This window comes from Cucumis melo, chromosome 4 (genome assembly GCF_025177605.1).
Source record: "Cucumis melo cultivar AY chromosome 4, USDA_Cmelo_AY_1.0, whole genome shotgun sequence".
Taxonomy (NCBI): Eukaryota; Viridiplantae; Streptophyta; class Magnoliopsida; order Cucurbitales; family Cucurbitaceae; genus Cucumis; species Cucumis melo.
Window position 1 is genome coordinate 10364616 of NC_066860.1, and position 14859 is coordinate 10379474.

Sequence of the window (14859 nt, forward strand, 5' to 3'; positions counted from 1 at the left end):
GGAAACTTTCACAAATGTTACAAAATACCAAACTATTTATGACATGTGTAACAAAGCCCATAAAGTTAGTCATTTATTAAATATTCCAGGTTTGCCCTTCTATCTTTCTTCTCTTCCTCGCGACTTCTTTCATCGTCTTCCTACTGCGATTTCTTTCATCGTCTTTCTTCTTTTCCTTCTTTTTTTTCTCTGCTGTGATTTCTTTCCATCGTATTTCTTCTTTTCCTCTTCTTTTTTCTTCTGCGATTTCTTTCAATCGTCTTTCTTCTTTTCTAATTCTTTTTTTACGTCGATTAATCTTTTCATCGTGTTTCTTCTTCCTCTTTTTTTTTTTGCTGTGATTTCTTTCCATCGTCTTTGTTCTTTTCCTCTGTTTTTTACATCGTTTAAATTTAGGTAACCAAATCTAAATTATCGTATATAAAAAATAAAAAAATCTAAAAGATCGTATATAAAGAATTTTGAAAAAAAAATCATTTAGATTGGAGTAGCCAAATGTAAACGATTGTGTAAAAAAAGTACACAATTGTGTAAAAAAACAAAAGATCGTGTATAAAGAATCTTGAAAAAAAATCATTTAAATTGGAGTAGTCGATCGTGTAAAAAAAGTAAACGATCCTGTAAAAAAAATAAAAGATCGTGTATAAAGAATCTTGAAAAAAATCATTTAGATTGGAGTAGCCGATCGCGTAAAAAAAGTAAACGATCGTGTAGAAAAAATAAAAGATCATATATAAAGAATCTTGAAAAAAATCATTTAGATTGGAGTAGCCAAATGTAAACGATTTGTAAAAAAAATAAAAGATTGTGTATAATGAATCTTGAAAAAAAATCATTTAGATTGGAGTAGCCAAATGTAAAAGATCGTGTAAGAAAACTAAACGATCGTGTAGAAAAAATAAAAGATTGTGTATAAAGAATCTTGAAAAAAAATCATTTAGATTAGAGTAGCCAAATGTAAACGATCATGTAAAAAAATGTAAACAATTGTGTAAAAAAATAAATTATCGTGTACCAAAAGAATTTAAAAAATCATGTATCAAATTTTGAAAAAAACATCATTTAGATTTGATTTAAACGATCAGATCTAAACAATCGTGTAACCAAATTTAAACGTAACCAAATTAAACGATCGTGTAACAAAATTAAATGATAGAATTGAAAAGATAAATTGTAGCCATATCTAAACGATCCCGTCCCAAACAATAACCAAATCTAAACGATCGCAAATATATTACGCGCTCGTTGTTGACGGCGTGGTTGATAGGACATTTTTTGTATTTTACACGGTGGGCCTCTGGGATTTTTGTATTTTCAAAATTGTTCTATACAATGTAAATACTTTGTCGTTTTGTTATATTTTTTAAAAGACCCCTAAATTAAATATCTATATTTAATTTAGAAATTAATTAATTGGAGAATTAATTAATAGTTTAGTTTATTTTGATTTAATTAAACTTGATCTAATTAAATTAATTAAATTAAAACTATAGGTCATGTGAGAGATATTCATTTAAATATGATTTAAATGAAATATTAATTAAATATGATTTAATTAATTAATTAAATTAAATTAATTAATTATTTATTTTAATAATTAATATTAATTTAATATTAATTGATTAAATCAATACCTATGTTCCCACTTTTCTCTCAAATTCCTTGAAGAAGAGGGAGTTATTGGAAGAGATGTTATAGAAGAGGTTTATGTGAATTTTTTTTACATACGTTTCCTTCTCTTTGAATTTTTTTTTCTCTCTGAAAAAATTCCCTCCTTCCAATTTGATTCTCACAAACCATCTCAAACCAGAGAATAGGAAGATTTCAAAGTGGTGGTACCCAAAATTGGAGTTTGGTAGATTCAGAGTCGTCAACATGTGTAAGTTCTTATTCTTTATAATTTTTCTTGAAAGCATGCTTAGCCATAAAAATTAGTTTGTAATTTCTTTTGCCAATGTATTGATATTTTTTAGGTTCCCAATTATATTGAGTTATATTCTTACGTTGCGTAAAGGGTTTTCATCCCTTCAAACCTTTTACAGTTGAAGAATTACATAGATCCAATTTTAATTAGAACCTTAAAAATACCAATACGTTGGCAAAAATTACAAAATTAATTTTTTATGGTTAAACATACTTTGAAGAAAATACAGAGAAGAACTTACTCTCATTGACGACTATGAATCTACCAAACACCAACTTGGGACACCACCACTTGGAAACCTTTCTATTCTTTGATTAAGATGGTTTGTGGGAACCAAATTGGATTGAGGAAATTTTTCTTTACAGAGAAATTTTTTTTAGAGAGAACGAGAGAGCAACTCAGTCTCTGGAGAACTCACACCTCAAAATTTTTGTTAGGCAAAAATTCCCTCTTCTTCAGACGGAAGAAGTGAGAAGTTGAGAGAATATATAGGAACTTGGGAAAACCACTCACGTTCACTATTAATTTAATAAATAAATATTAAATTAATGTATATTAAAATAATTGATTAATTAAATTAAAAAATTAATTAATTAAATCATATTTAATTAATATTTCATTTAAACAATATTTAAATAAATATCTCTCGCATAACCTATAGTTTAATTTAATTAATTTAATTAAATCAAATTAAACTAAACTATTAATTAATTTTCTAATTAATTAATTTCGATATTTAATTTTAATCCAAAATTTGAATCATATTCAAATATAAATTTCTCTATAACCTATAGTTTTAATATGTATCACATACACATTAAATTTTAACCTATAGTTTTAATATGAATCTAATTCACATTAAACTAATATTTGAATTCATTCAAATGTTTTATTCTCTCGTAATTTAATTTTGAATCATATCCAAAATTAAATTTATATAATAAAGTCTAATTAAAATATAAACTTTATATTATAATGTATCAATATACATTATATGAATTCCCAAAGTAAATTTGAACATTTCAAATTACAACCAATATAAATAAATCTCATTGCTATTTATAAGCTAGGAAGGGGTCTTAATAGACCTACAGATCAGAAACTACAACAATATGAGATTAATTAACTAAACTCATTAACCACATTAATCAATATTCGTTAATTGTGTGTACACTCCACTAAAGACTCACAGCTGAACTCTTCTCACTATAGATATATTTTTGTGTCCACGGATATAGACCAATACCAGTAAGTTAGTCCTTCACAAGTGTTCGTAACACCCACTGGGTCAAATTACCGTTTTACCCCTGGGTTATTTCTAGTCCTTAAATACCGATACTCCTCTAATGAACAACCTGTTTATGGTCCAACCACTAAACAGAAACCCCTCTCGTGCCATAGAGAGGGTAAGGCCCTTTGTTCAAGTCCCGGAGACACCATTTAAGGGAACATTTATCTAATTACCCTAAAGGTGGGAATGAGTGAATTCCATCTTGTGTGATTATGTTCTCAACTCCCCACTTGCTCTTGTCCAAAAAATGATAAGCATATTGAGTCGACAATTTTGCTACTCTCACCCGTACAAATCAAAGGACAATCCATCGCAAACAGGAGTTCATAATACACTTAGGATTAAGACTAAGTCACCAAGGTCATCCTAATGAAATAGAAATCCAACTAGTTAACGGAGTTACACCTAGTGATTACTATTTCGTGGTCCAGTCTTATGCAAACTCATTGCATAGGATACCCTCACTCACATGTCGCATACATGAACGCATTAGATCAATGTGTTTGTATCAAATACAAAGTGAGTCGTATCCATAGTGTTAACAAGATAAGGTACCCAACCTTAACCCTATACTATAGACCCTTAAGCTTATCTTAAACATTGATCCCCGTATGTCTCTACATAATGTTCAAGACTCATCAAACATATTAAGATGTAAGTTTATTGGATTTAGGTTATTAAGACAAAACTAATAATATAATCAATAACACTTATTAAAATTATAATAATAAAATACTTTATTAATAATGGTCAATTGATTATATTTACTGTCTACGTGCTTTAGGACATAAAATCCAACACATTTGTAACCTGAACGAAGTCAAAACGTTTACATTGGTGGCCTATATGATGTAAGTCAATTTCATTTCTTTGCATCTAAATTTATGTATCTCGTTTACGAGTTTATATATTTTGTAGGTACTTGTATTCATCTGCTCTTGATTCGAAAGAAAATGTGCAGTTTTTCTTTGTAGATTCGTTCCTCTCATCTCTTCTGGAAACACACAAGAATTTTGAATTCGAAACTTGTGTAGTAGATTGATGGTCTCAAAAGCAAACCAAGTAGTTCTTGCTCTTTTTAATCTTGGGTAAGTTCAGTTAGTTCATCGGTTGCATTGACAATAAAATAGTACTTATATTTTTGTATAATTAGGGATCATTGGGCTATACTTCGCATAAATGCGTATGAGGATACAATGTTTTACCTTGACTCGATAAGGACGACATCCAAAGCAATTACAAGATACATAACCGACACGTAAGTTAAGCTTCTATATCATGTAGTACTGTTAATTCTAATGCATGTACAATATTCTAAAATATGTGCAATCTTATCTTGACAAAACAGAGCAATAGCGATATTTCACTCGCAAAAGAACATTAATAAAAGCAGGAAACAAACTTTATGGCGAAAACAAAGGCAAGTATAAATATTTAAATTCATTGTATTTTGTAGACTACTAGCAATTAGGATTAGTCTGTTATTCTAATTTGTTGTTTTTATAGTGTCCACTACAAGTCGGGAGCACCGAGTGTGGATACTGTGTCATGAGTTTATGAGAGAAATTGTAAATAGGGAAAGCATTGTCATCTTGGATTTGGTATGTTATATATCTAACTATTTCTTTTGTTGGGTATAATAATTTTCATGAATACTAATTCATTTATTTTACATGTTTACAAATTAATACACGAAAACCATACTCACAGACCAAGTTAGATGAGGTGCGGGTTGAGTTGGCTGATTTTTTGGGTTTGTGCATATGCTCTACGACTTATTTGTGATTTGGAAGCAGGAAACTTTTTTTTTTTTTTTTTTGAATTGTTCATATGGAGAGGGGGAAGGTTGATTGATATACTTTTAAGACTTTATTGTGGTTTAGGGTTTAGGTGAATTGTTCATATCTAGGGAGATCACCATTATGAAACTTTATGTATGAAGATGATATACTTTTGAGCTAAGTTAATTAATTAGATGATGTTGAGTTGAATTCTTGAAAATCTGATGCAATTGTGTATATTGGTTTTGTAAATGATATGAATATTTGCAAAGTTTTGGAAATGATATGGTGAAAGGTTTTATATCTGATGAATATTGTCGTTTATATGTATTTATGGAACAATTGTTGGACCGCTATACAGGACCAATGGAAGCATAATACAGGAACAAAAGTATAATTGAATTACAATTAAGAAAAATAGAAAAAATGCTTGACGGTTTTGACATGTCATAAACAATAGCATTCTTAATGGTTTTAAAATGTCATAAACAATCACTTTCTTGACGGTTATTAAATGTCATGAAAAAGCACTCTTGACGGTTTTAAAATGTCATAAACAATCACTTTCTTGACGGTTATTAAATGTCATGAAAAAACACTCTTGACAGTTTTAAAATGTCATAAACAATCACTTTCTTGACGGTTATTAAATGTCATAAAAAGCATACTCTTGACGATTATCAAATGTCATAAATATTAATATTCTTGACGATTTCTGTCATGCATACTCATATTCTTGACGGTTTTAAACTGTCATTAACACTTATACTCTTGAAGGTTCTAAACTGTCATGAAAAATTGAATACTTGACGATTATAAATTATCAACGTTCACTATTCTTGACGTTTTTAGCAATCGTCAAGAACTTTGTCTTTCTTGATACTGGGTTTAATGACGGTTTTAAAACCGTCAAGAATAATCGTTCTTGACAGATTAAAACTATCAAAAGACTCTGTTTTTGTAGTAGTGTTACCCTAACTTATTTTTAACATAAATTTTGCAAAAATATTCAGTATAGTATGATGTTGGTGCATATAAATAGATTTCATTTTCAAACATCAACAACTAAACAATTTTATATCGGCATGCTTGAATTTCAATAACTTAAAATTTAATTTACAGTATTTATTTAGAAAAAATTTCACAAATATAATAAACTACTAAAATATTTACCGACCATGTAACAAAGTCCATAAAATTAGCCATTTTTTAAATATTTCAGGTTTGTCCTTCTGTCTTTCTCCTTCCTTTCGCTGCGATTTATTCCTATCATCTTTTTTCCTTTTCTCTTTTATTTTTTTTATTGTGATTTCTTTCCATCATCTTTCTTCTTTTCTTTTCTCTTTTTTTTTTACGTCGTTTAGATTTGAGTAACCAAATCTAATTTCTTTCTATCGTCTTTCTTCTTTTTTTCGCTGCAATTTTTTCCATCCTTTTTCTTATTTTCCTACTTTTTTTTTTTACGTCGTTTAGATTAGGGTAACCAAATTTAAAAGATCGTGTATAAAGAATCTTGAAAAAAAATCATTTAGATTGAAGTAGCGAAATCTAAATCATCGTGTAAAAAAATAAATGAACGTGTACCAAAAGAATTAAAAACAAAAATCGTTTAGCCAAATCTAAACGATCATGTACCGCAGAATGTTGAAAAAATAAACGATCCTATAAACAAATCTAAACGATTATGTACCAAAGAATCTTGAAAAATTTTGTTTAGCCAAATTTATATGATCGTGTACCAAATTTTGAAAAAAAATCATTTAGATTTAGGTCGAATCTAAACAACCAAATCTAAACGATCGTGTAACCAAATTTAAACAATCGTGTAACCAAATTAATCAAATTAAATGATAGAATTGAAAAATAAATTATTTAGATTTGGATAACCAAATCTAAACAACCAAATCTAAACAATCGTGTACTGAACAATTGTCAAATCTAAACGATTGTATACCAAATATATTAGGCTCATTGTTGATGGCGTGGTTGACGAGATATTTTTGGTATTTTCCATTTTGGACCTGTGAGTTTCTTCTGTTTTCGAAATTATTCTATATAGTAAATATTTAGTTGTTTTGTTATATTTTTGAAAAGAACCATTACTTATGTTTTTTTTAATTTTAAATGCTATAATTAATCTTATGTTTGTAATTATATATATATATATATATTTTTTGTAAAGTTAAGTGTAAAAGTAATCACACAAAATAAACACACATAATTAAATCATTTATGTATGTGAAGATCATATATTAAGACATCTTCATACATAACCAAACTCATATATATATATTATATTAAGTCTCTTATTTATGACACACACGATCATATATCTATTATACATGGGTATGGATACAACCAAACCTTGATCTTATTTGATGGACTGCTTATTATTAAGATCAAATAAACATAAAATTATAGAGAGAGATTTTTTTTTCTAACAATCCTTTGGATGGACGTAATCTGGAAGAGAAGGACACTTTTCATTCATATGTTGATAGGGATGGATGGTATTATAATCAGGTAATTCCATTCTATAATTTCCCAGAATTTGACAATATGGAAGTTGCTTATTCTCGTAATTATCACCACCATCATTACACCACTTAGGAAGCCTACTTAAATTGTCTTCATAAAACTTTAGTGTGTATGCATCTTTTACCTGCATTATACATTATATCATATATAATTCTATTATTATTATTATTATTTATTTTTGTGAATTAAAAAAAGGGTTTAGAGATTTATTTAGTTAAGTACTTACAGTGAATTCAGTGGCTTGAATTGATGAAGTAAGTGGACCAAAAAGACCAGCAACCTTGTAGATTTCAACAACTAAAGCGACACATGTTGCTGATTTACCATCACTATAAGTCCATTCATCTTGTTCTGGAATGGCCAGTAGTTCTCCAAAAGATGATCCTTTTTTTTCAACTTCCACTAGAACCTCAGCAAGCTCAAGCCCCTACCATTTATTAAACGAATAATATATATTAACTCCAAATTTTAATTAATTTATTATATATATTTGATTATATTATTAAAACTACATCGTTCCAGCTACGACGTGCATACCTTTGTTCCAAGTCGTTTGTTCAGAGCTTCATTCCACAATTTTCCTGCAAAGCTTGGCTGCATTTGATTCCATATTGTCATAGCAGATGCTACCTGTTTGTTCATTTAATTATTTTGCCAAATTTTCAAAGTAAATCAACATTATTGGTTGCACAAAAATAAAAAGAAGATTATCAATTAATTAATTACCATATGAGCATCCAAGGGAGATGGAAAGTTTCCATGGGTGGTATCAATCCAACTAAAAATCAAGTTATGATAACCATAAGGTTTCCCAACCATAGTTTTCAAAAACTCCCAAGCAGCAGTTTCATTAAACTTTGCCCTTAAATCAGGATGCAATGGAAGCAATGCAATATGTGGGTTTGAATCATCTTTATTAAGTTCATAGTCCCACCATTTATCCCATGGTAAAACAGCAATATTTTCACCACCACCCATTCCACCATTTGAACGCCCAGATTCAGCAACCCACAGGTTGCCTTTAGAATCTCTTAAACAAACAGCAGAATGGCCAGCATAAGAGCCAGTAACCCATTTCTCTAAAGTCTCAAAGGCACCTGAAAGGCCACGAATTTTAGAAAGAGCTAAGAAATCTCCAGAATGGATGTCATCAGGATTAATGTTGTTGGTAGCCCATGGACGAGATCGTTGCTTGAAAGTGGCACCCATTTCATTCTCAAGAAACTTTATGTTTGATCGCTCTCCCCATTCTGAGTTAACAAACAAAGGCAATACATTGTATAATGCTTCTATGCTTCTCCATACTCCAGCTTGCATCAAGAACACCGATACACCTGCCTTTTTAACCTGATCCATAATTATTAATTAATTAATTAATCTAATTTAAATACAAACTATCCATATAATTCAAATTCAAATTTCAAATGCTTACATATTCATATTCTTCTTTTCCTTGCCATTGTGGAAAGTCTAGAGTATGTTCTCTGGAAAAGAAATAGTGATCCCAAGTCCATCTGTATGGAGTTGCAAATATGTAAACATCCATACATGTTGGACTATGTGCATTGCTAACCTGTGTTATATATTATTGTTTTTGTTATTAACCATGCAAGGAAGGATACGAGATCGACTAACCCATCAAAATATAATTATATCTTAGTAAACATTCACGAAAAAAATATATCCTAGCATATATTTTATCTTAATAAACTTTCACGAAAAAAAAAAATACTCAATTTTGATTCTCCACTCCTCAAATTTAACCCCAAATTTTCTACCCAGAGAAGGGTAGAAAATGGTAAATTTGATGAAATACTGACTGACATATAACAAAACTTTAGATTCTATTAATATTAGAATTGATAGACACTGATATATTTTTATCATATAGATAATAATAGAAGTCTATCCAAAATTTTTGCTATATGTCGTAAATATTTTAATTTATTTTACTATATTTAAAAATATTTTTTTTCTATTTTACTAAATTATTTTTTTCATCTCCATCGTATACGGACGTGGTTGTTTCGATCCACTAAAGCAAAAGAAGAAAATGTTTTAAAAGAAAATTTCTTTTTATTTTAACTTTTTATAAAACTTGTTATAAAAATAAGATGTTTCAAAATAACTTTTATCTATAATCAAAACACAGGACTTACTTCAAAATTAAATACTTAAAAAGTTGAATTAAATACACCTTTAAACACACCTATAGTTAAATAAACGTTACAATTTAAATGAAGGCGATTTTAATGCTCTAAACTTTTATGAATCTTTTTAAAAGAACAAAATTAAAAAGATTCATAAAAGGATGATATTTTAATTATATATATTGGATGATAATTTGTACACCTTTGCATTTTGAAAAATAATATGAAAATTTGTGTAAATCATAGAGAGATGAAATATAAAAAACAACCAACACCTAACTTGTCCCAACCCGAAATTTTTGGATTGGGTTGGGTTGACTCTTGCATACTGAATTGATAGGGTTCATTTTTTGTCAATCCTGATACTTTTGGTTGGTCTATAATTTTCTTCCAACCCGGTCCAATCCGACTTATGTATGCCCCTAGTCGTTAATATAATTATAAAGTCATTTGAAGTTGTTAGGTTTTATGAGTTTGACAATATTTGTTTTATGGCTTTATAAATCATAAATGTCATTAAATTGTTGTTGTTTTGGAAAAGGGATATATTCTACCAAATTATTGATCATTCCACCAAATACTTTCCTTATGGGGATACTTGTGTTTTAAATTTCTCCTACCAACATCGTCTTTGTTTATTCAGTGTGCGGTAACTATGTAAGTTAAGGTTGCTCATGCACTATGCATATTTAAAAGACACTTAATCCTTTGGTTAGGGTTTAGGCCGTTTAATTTGTCTTAATATCAACATTTGTATAGTTTTGTTGTAGCTATATCAGTTTTTTGTTAGAAGAAAATGAACATTACATGTGTCGGAGACATACTTCATTCTCTTTATTATTGTGGATTAGAATTTATTAAGAAGAGATTCTCTAAGCTTAGGAGGAGCCTAAATTTATCAACAAGAAATTAACGGTTCCAAATAATTATAAATTTATCGTTATACTAATGATAGAGGTATTTTTAATTATTTAGAGTTATTTTTACAACGGGATATTAACGATTTCAATTAATATACTAATTGTGATAGTAGTTTGTAACTTTTTTTAAAAGAAGTTCAATGGTATTTCTGAAAATTTTTATTAGTCAATGGTATTTTCTAAACAAAACTTTAACTTTTTTCATCCAAAACAAACTTTATTGATGTTTTTAATTTATTTTAAGTTTAAAGGTACATTTGAAGCTTTTAAAAGTTTAGGAATATTTTTGACGCAAAATGTAAGTTCGAGTGTGTCTTTTTAAGAAGAAACTATATTTTTTAGATGTGTTTTGCTTTATATTAGTTTGCCATAATTTTTAAAACTATTGTTTTCTTTAAGGTGAAATACACTTACTTTGAGAGATTTAAACTTAGATTCAATTTAGTTAATCAATTTTCTATGTAGAAACTAACAGTTTTGACATTTATATTTGAATTTATTTTCTATTTTTGTCGTTGGGAGTTTCACAGGAGACATGTTTCGTCTGTGGTCATCAATATTTGAGTTTGAGTTCCATTTTTAATTGATCCATAGAATCTGAGCAGAGTTAACCATAGTTAATAAAATATAACAAAATGATGACAACGCGCTGACTCTCCAAATTAAAGTCAAAACTGCTATCTGGATCCGTCCCTTTGACATTGTTGATGACAAGAAATAACTATAGGAACCGTCATTGCTTTCTGTTTTGTTACTTAACTCCTTCAGTCCAATTTGACATCCTCACTTCCATTCAATAAAGTAAAAGTACCAAATTAGCTATATTTATTTACTTATTTATTCTGAAGTTGTAATGCATACACATACCTTTATATGAAGAGTACCACCCCCATATTGAGAGCCAGACTTGTTATGGAACTCCAGCCATGCAGTGTTTTTATAGAAGCAAGCCCCTTGCCACTGAACAGATCTGTCAGGAGATGAGACATCTCCGACGAAAGACGGAAGAAGATCCGCAGCGCTGTTGAAATAGTTCAGAATCCGCAATGACACCTTTCTTGGTAGTAATGGAAGCATGTCACGAGGGGAAAATGGTGTTTTCAGGGCTTCCGATTGCGATACAAGGAGAAACCCGACAATGGAAATAAGAAAAAGTGAAGAAGAAGCCATGGCTGGTATGTTTGAGATTGAGGAAATGTGCATTTTTTTTATAATGTTTTAGTTCTCGTTTGTTTTTTTATTCATCCAACCATATGCTTGATACATGGTAAATTTTGGAGATTAGGTTATGATTATGAAATTTCAACATTGCCTTATTTTGATTGCTTCAATTGGTCATAGTGGTAAGTTGGTGGGAGTTGGTTTTGGTTTTAATTTTGAGTTTAGAAGTAATGTGTCATCCATCTCAATGCCATGAAATGGTTGTATGGGGTGCTATATATGCTTAATGACATCAATATTTGTTTGTGAATGAAAGAAGTGTTTTTTGGGTTGATATGAACTAAAATTTTCACAGTGATGTGTCTTTTGGAGAGAATCTCACGGTGAACTTACGATCATTTATTCATTTCTTGCAATTATTTTCATGCAATTCGGTGTCGTTTTTACATGTCTTTTGATTCCGGTAATATCTTTCCCTCTTCTTTGGATTTTGTTCTGTTAAAGATCATCCATTTAAACAACACAACACAGATGTTACTGCTTTGGTTGGCTAATTCTGTTAAAGACAAAATTTGAGAAAGATGTTGGACAACATTTTAAACACATTAATAATTAATAGCATTGTAATCGTTGGGCAGCATCTTCAACAAAATAATTCTTTCCAAAATATGAAAGATTATTTTGTAGATTTTATGAATCTCTTTCTCCAGCTGCCTTTGCCTTTTTTTCTAATGCAAGAAATATTTCTTCTCTCCTATATTAATACTCTCAAGGCTAGCCATTATATATATGATACTCGCTTCTCATTTTTTGGATTAGTCAACCTTATAAGAAAAGTGTGTACATTGAACATTTTGAGCTTAGGATTTGTCTAAATCTCAACCTTCATGTATTGTTATTGAGTATCTTTGTGTTTCTCATTGAGGTTGTTTTTTGTGTTGCCATCGTAGATCTTGAAAGGTTGTTCTCTTTTGATCAAATAGTATTTAGGGGGAGCCTAAATATATTGTACGTATTATGGGAATCTCGTACAAAACTTAAAGAAGCTTATTGTGGAATTGAAGTGAGCTCAAACTTAGGTGGAGTCTAAGTTGAAATGTTGAAGAGCAAGCTATACATAAGTCATCGTAGAGGGAGTCTCTCTCAGATAAGTACTTTCGTTGTAATTGTTAAGCTCTTTAATTATATAGCGAAGTTTCATTTCATCGAGCACACTATCCCCCAGATGTAGGTGATTTTGTACTAAACTGGGTTATAAATTTTTGTGTTATTTTTTTGCTTGCTTTCGTATCGAGACCCTCTTGTCGAATATATTATCAGTGAATTGTGCTTAACTACATTGTTCCACTGTTAGATTCACCCGTTTTTTTTTTCAAAAAAGGAACACTTTATGACTGCCTTATTGGAGCTTTATTGTGGTTTCCATGATTGGAACGAAGTGATCGCACTTTCAAAAAGGATGGAAGGTCTTCTAGTCACATTTTGGAAAGATATTTTTGATCTTGTTGCTCTCTTGGTTGCTCAAAAAAATTCCCTTTTGGTAGCTATACCGTTGCTTCTATATCATTTAACTAACATGCATTTTTGTAATCTTTTCACAACTTTTTAAGTTTTTCTCTAACTCACTTTGTACTTTTCCATCAATTAATCACATTGCTTTTGATTTTGAGGTGATGGAGCGTGTTATAGAGGTGTCAACCTAGTTGAGATGTTTTAGTGCACCTGATCTTTGTAGTATTGTAAATTTTTTCAAAGAAAAAATATTTTTCGTAGTGATCATATAACAAATCATGCATAAGTTTGATCATATGAAAATGTGTTATCAATTCGCAATATCAAAGAAAATGATTATATTTTAAGTGTATGTGAGATGCTTAACGCAACATAAGAATATATTTGTGAAGCAAATAGATAGTTGATATGAACTAGATATATTTGTTAAGGAAGGGACAGTTGATATGAACACGATTATATTTTTCACAATAGTACATGAGAATGGATCTAGTTTTGGGAACTACAATTAAGAGCAATGTATCATCCAGCTTGTTGACCATGAAATTATTGATTTGATTGTTATCATGCTTGACACACAACATAGGAATAATTTTTTATGAATGAACATAGAATGTTTTAGTAGATATGAAATCATTTTCTTATAGTGGTGGAAGAGTGGAGCTTGTTTCGGTTTGAACGGTGTAAAGCAATGTGCCATCATCTAGATGGCCACGATACGATTCAATTGGGTGTTAAAGTGTTTGGCACAACATAAAAATATTTCTTGGAGACGAGTGGAAGATGAGTGGTATTATTAGTTTTTGGTTCCAGTACTTAATGTTTAGAGTAACGTGGCATCCATCTTGATGATGTTACATCACGCTTGATAAACAACATAGAAACATTTGTTTATGAATTAACAGAGTTTGTTTAGTCAACATAAACTCATGTTTTGTTTAATTAGTGTTTAGTAATGTCATCCATTTCCACAATCAAGAAATTGCTATATGATGTTTGACACGACGAGATAGAAATGATTGTTTATATGAATCACCAAATAGTTGAATCGATATGAACTACCCAATTTTTCATTGTCGTGATAGAGTGAATGTTGTAATTTATTTCTTAAAACACGTAATCTGTATTATAAATTATATCCTATTAAATAAAATGGTCATTGAGAACTTATTAGTGAACATTAAATACTATAATCTTGAATTTAATAAACTAAGATCTCGAAGCTATTTAGTGTAGGTTTGAACTTTTTGTAGAGACATAAACGTGGATCACGCTCGAGTATATAGCCCAAACGATCTATAGTCTATGAATAAGGTTGGGTGCCTTATTTTGTGGACACTATGGATGCGACCTATTGTATAGTTAGTACAAACGATGTAACCCTGAATCGTTCATGTAGAGACATGGAAGTAGTGACATTCTATGTAAAGGGTTTACATAAGACTGGAACCATGAAATAGTTATTTTTAAGTTATAACATTGTTGACTATATGAAATTGATTATTTCGATTATTGATAACCTACATAACTTAATCTTAATCTTAAGCTAACTATGAACTTGTGTTCAAATGAAATTATCTTT

At 29.7% G+C, this 14859-nt stretch overlaps 1 protein-coding gene across 1 annotated transcript; it reads right to left on the reverse strand.

Annotated features, from left to right (window-relative positions):
* Positions 1-7345: 7345 nt before the first annotated feature.
* Positions 7346-11774, reverse strand: LOC103494942 (uncharacterized). The gene is made up of 6 exons (XM_008456330.3): positions 11472-11774; positions 8967-9107; positions 8261-8881; positions 8072-8164; positions 7761-7961; positions 7346-7658 (listed from the first exon to the last, which is right to left on the reverse strand). The coding sequence occupies exons 1-6, from the start codon at positions 11772-11774 to the stop codon at positions 7434-7436; spliced, it is 1584 nt and encodes a 527-aa protein (XP_008454552.2). The 3' UTR covers positions 7346-7433.
* Between the last annotated feature and the right edge of the window lie 3085 nt (positions 11775-14859).

Coding starts and splice junctions, on each gene's coding strand:
- LOC103494942 (XM_008456330.3), bottom strand. CDS start 11,774: ATGGCTTCTTCTTCACTTTTTCTTATTTCCATTGTCGGGTTTCTCCTT. Junction 8,165..8,260: donor CTCCCTTGGATGCTCATATG/GTAATTAATTAA, acceptor ATGAACAAACAG/GTAGCATCTGCTATGACAAT. Junction 7,962..8,071: donor ACAAACGACTTGGAACAAAG/GTATGCACGTCG, acceptor AATAAATGGTAG/GGGCTTGAGCTTGCTGAGGT.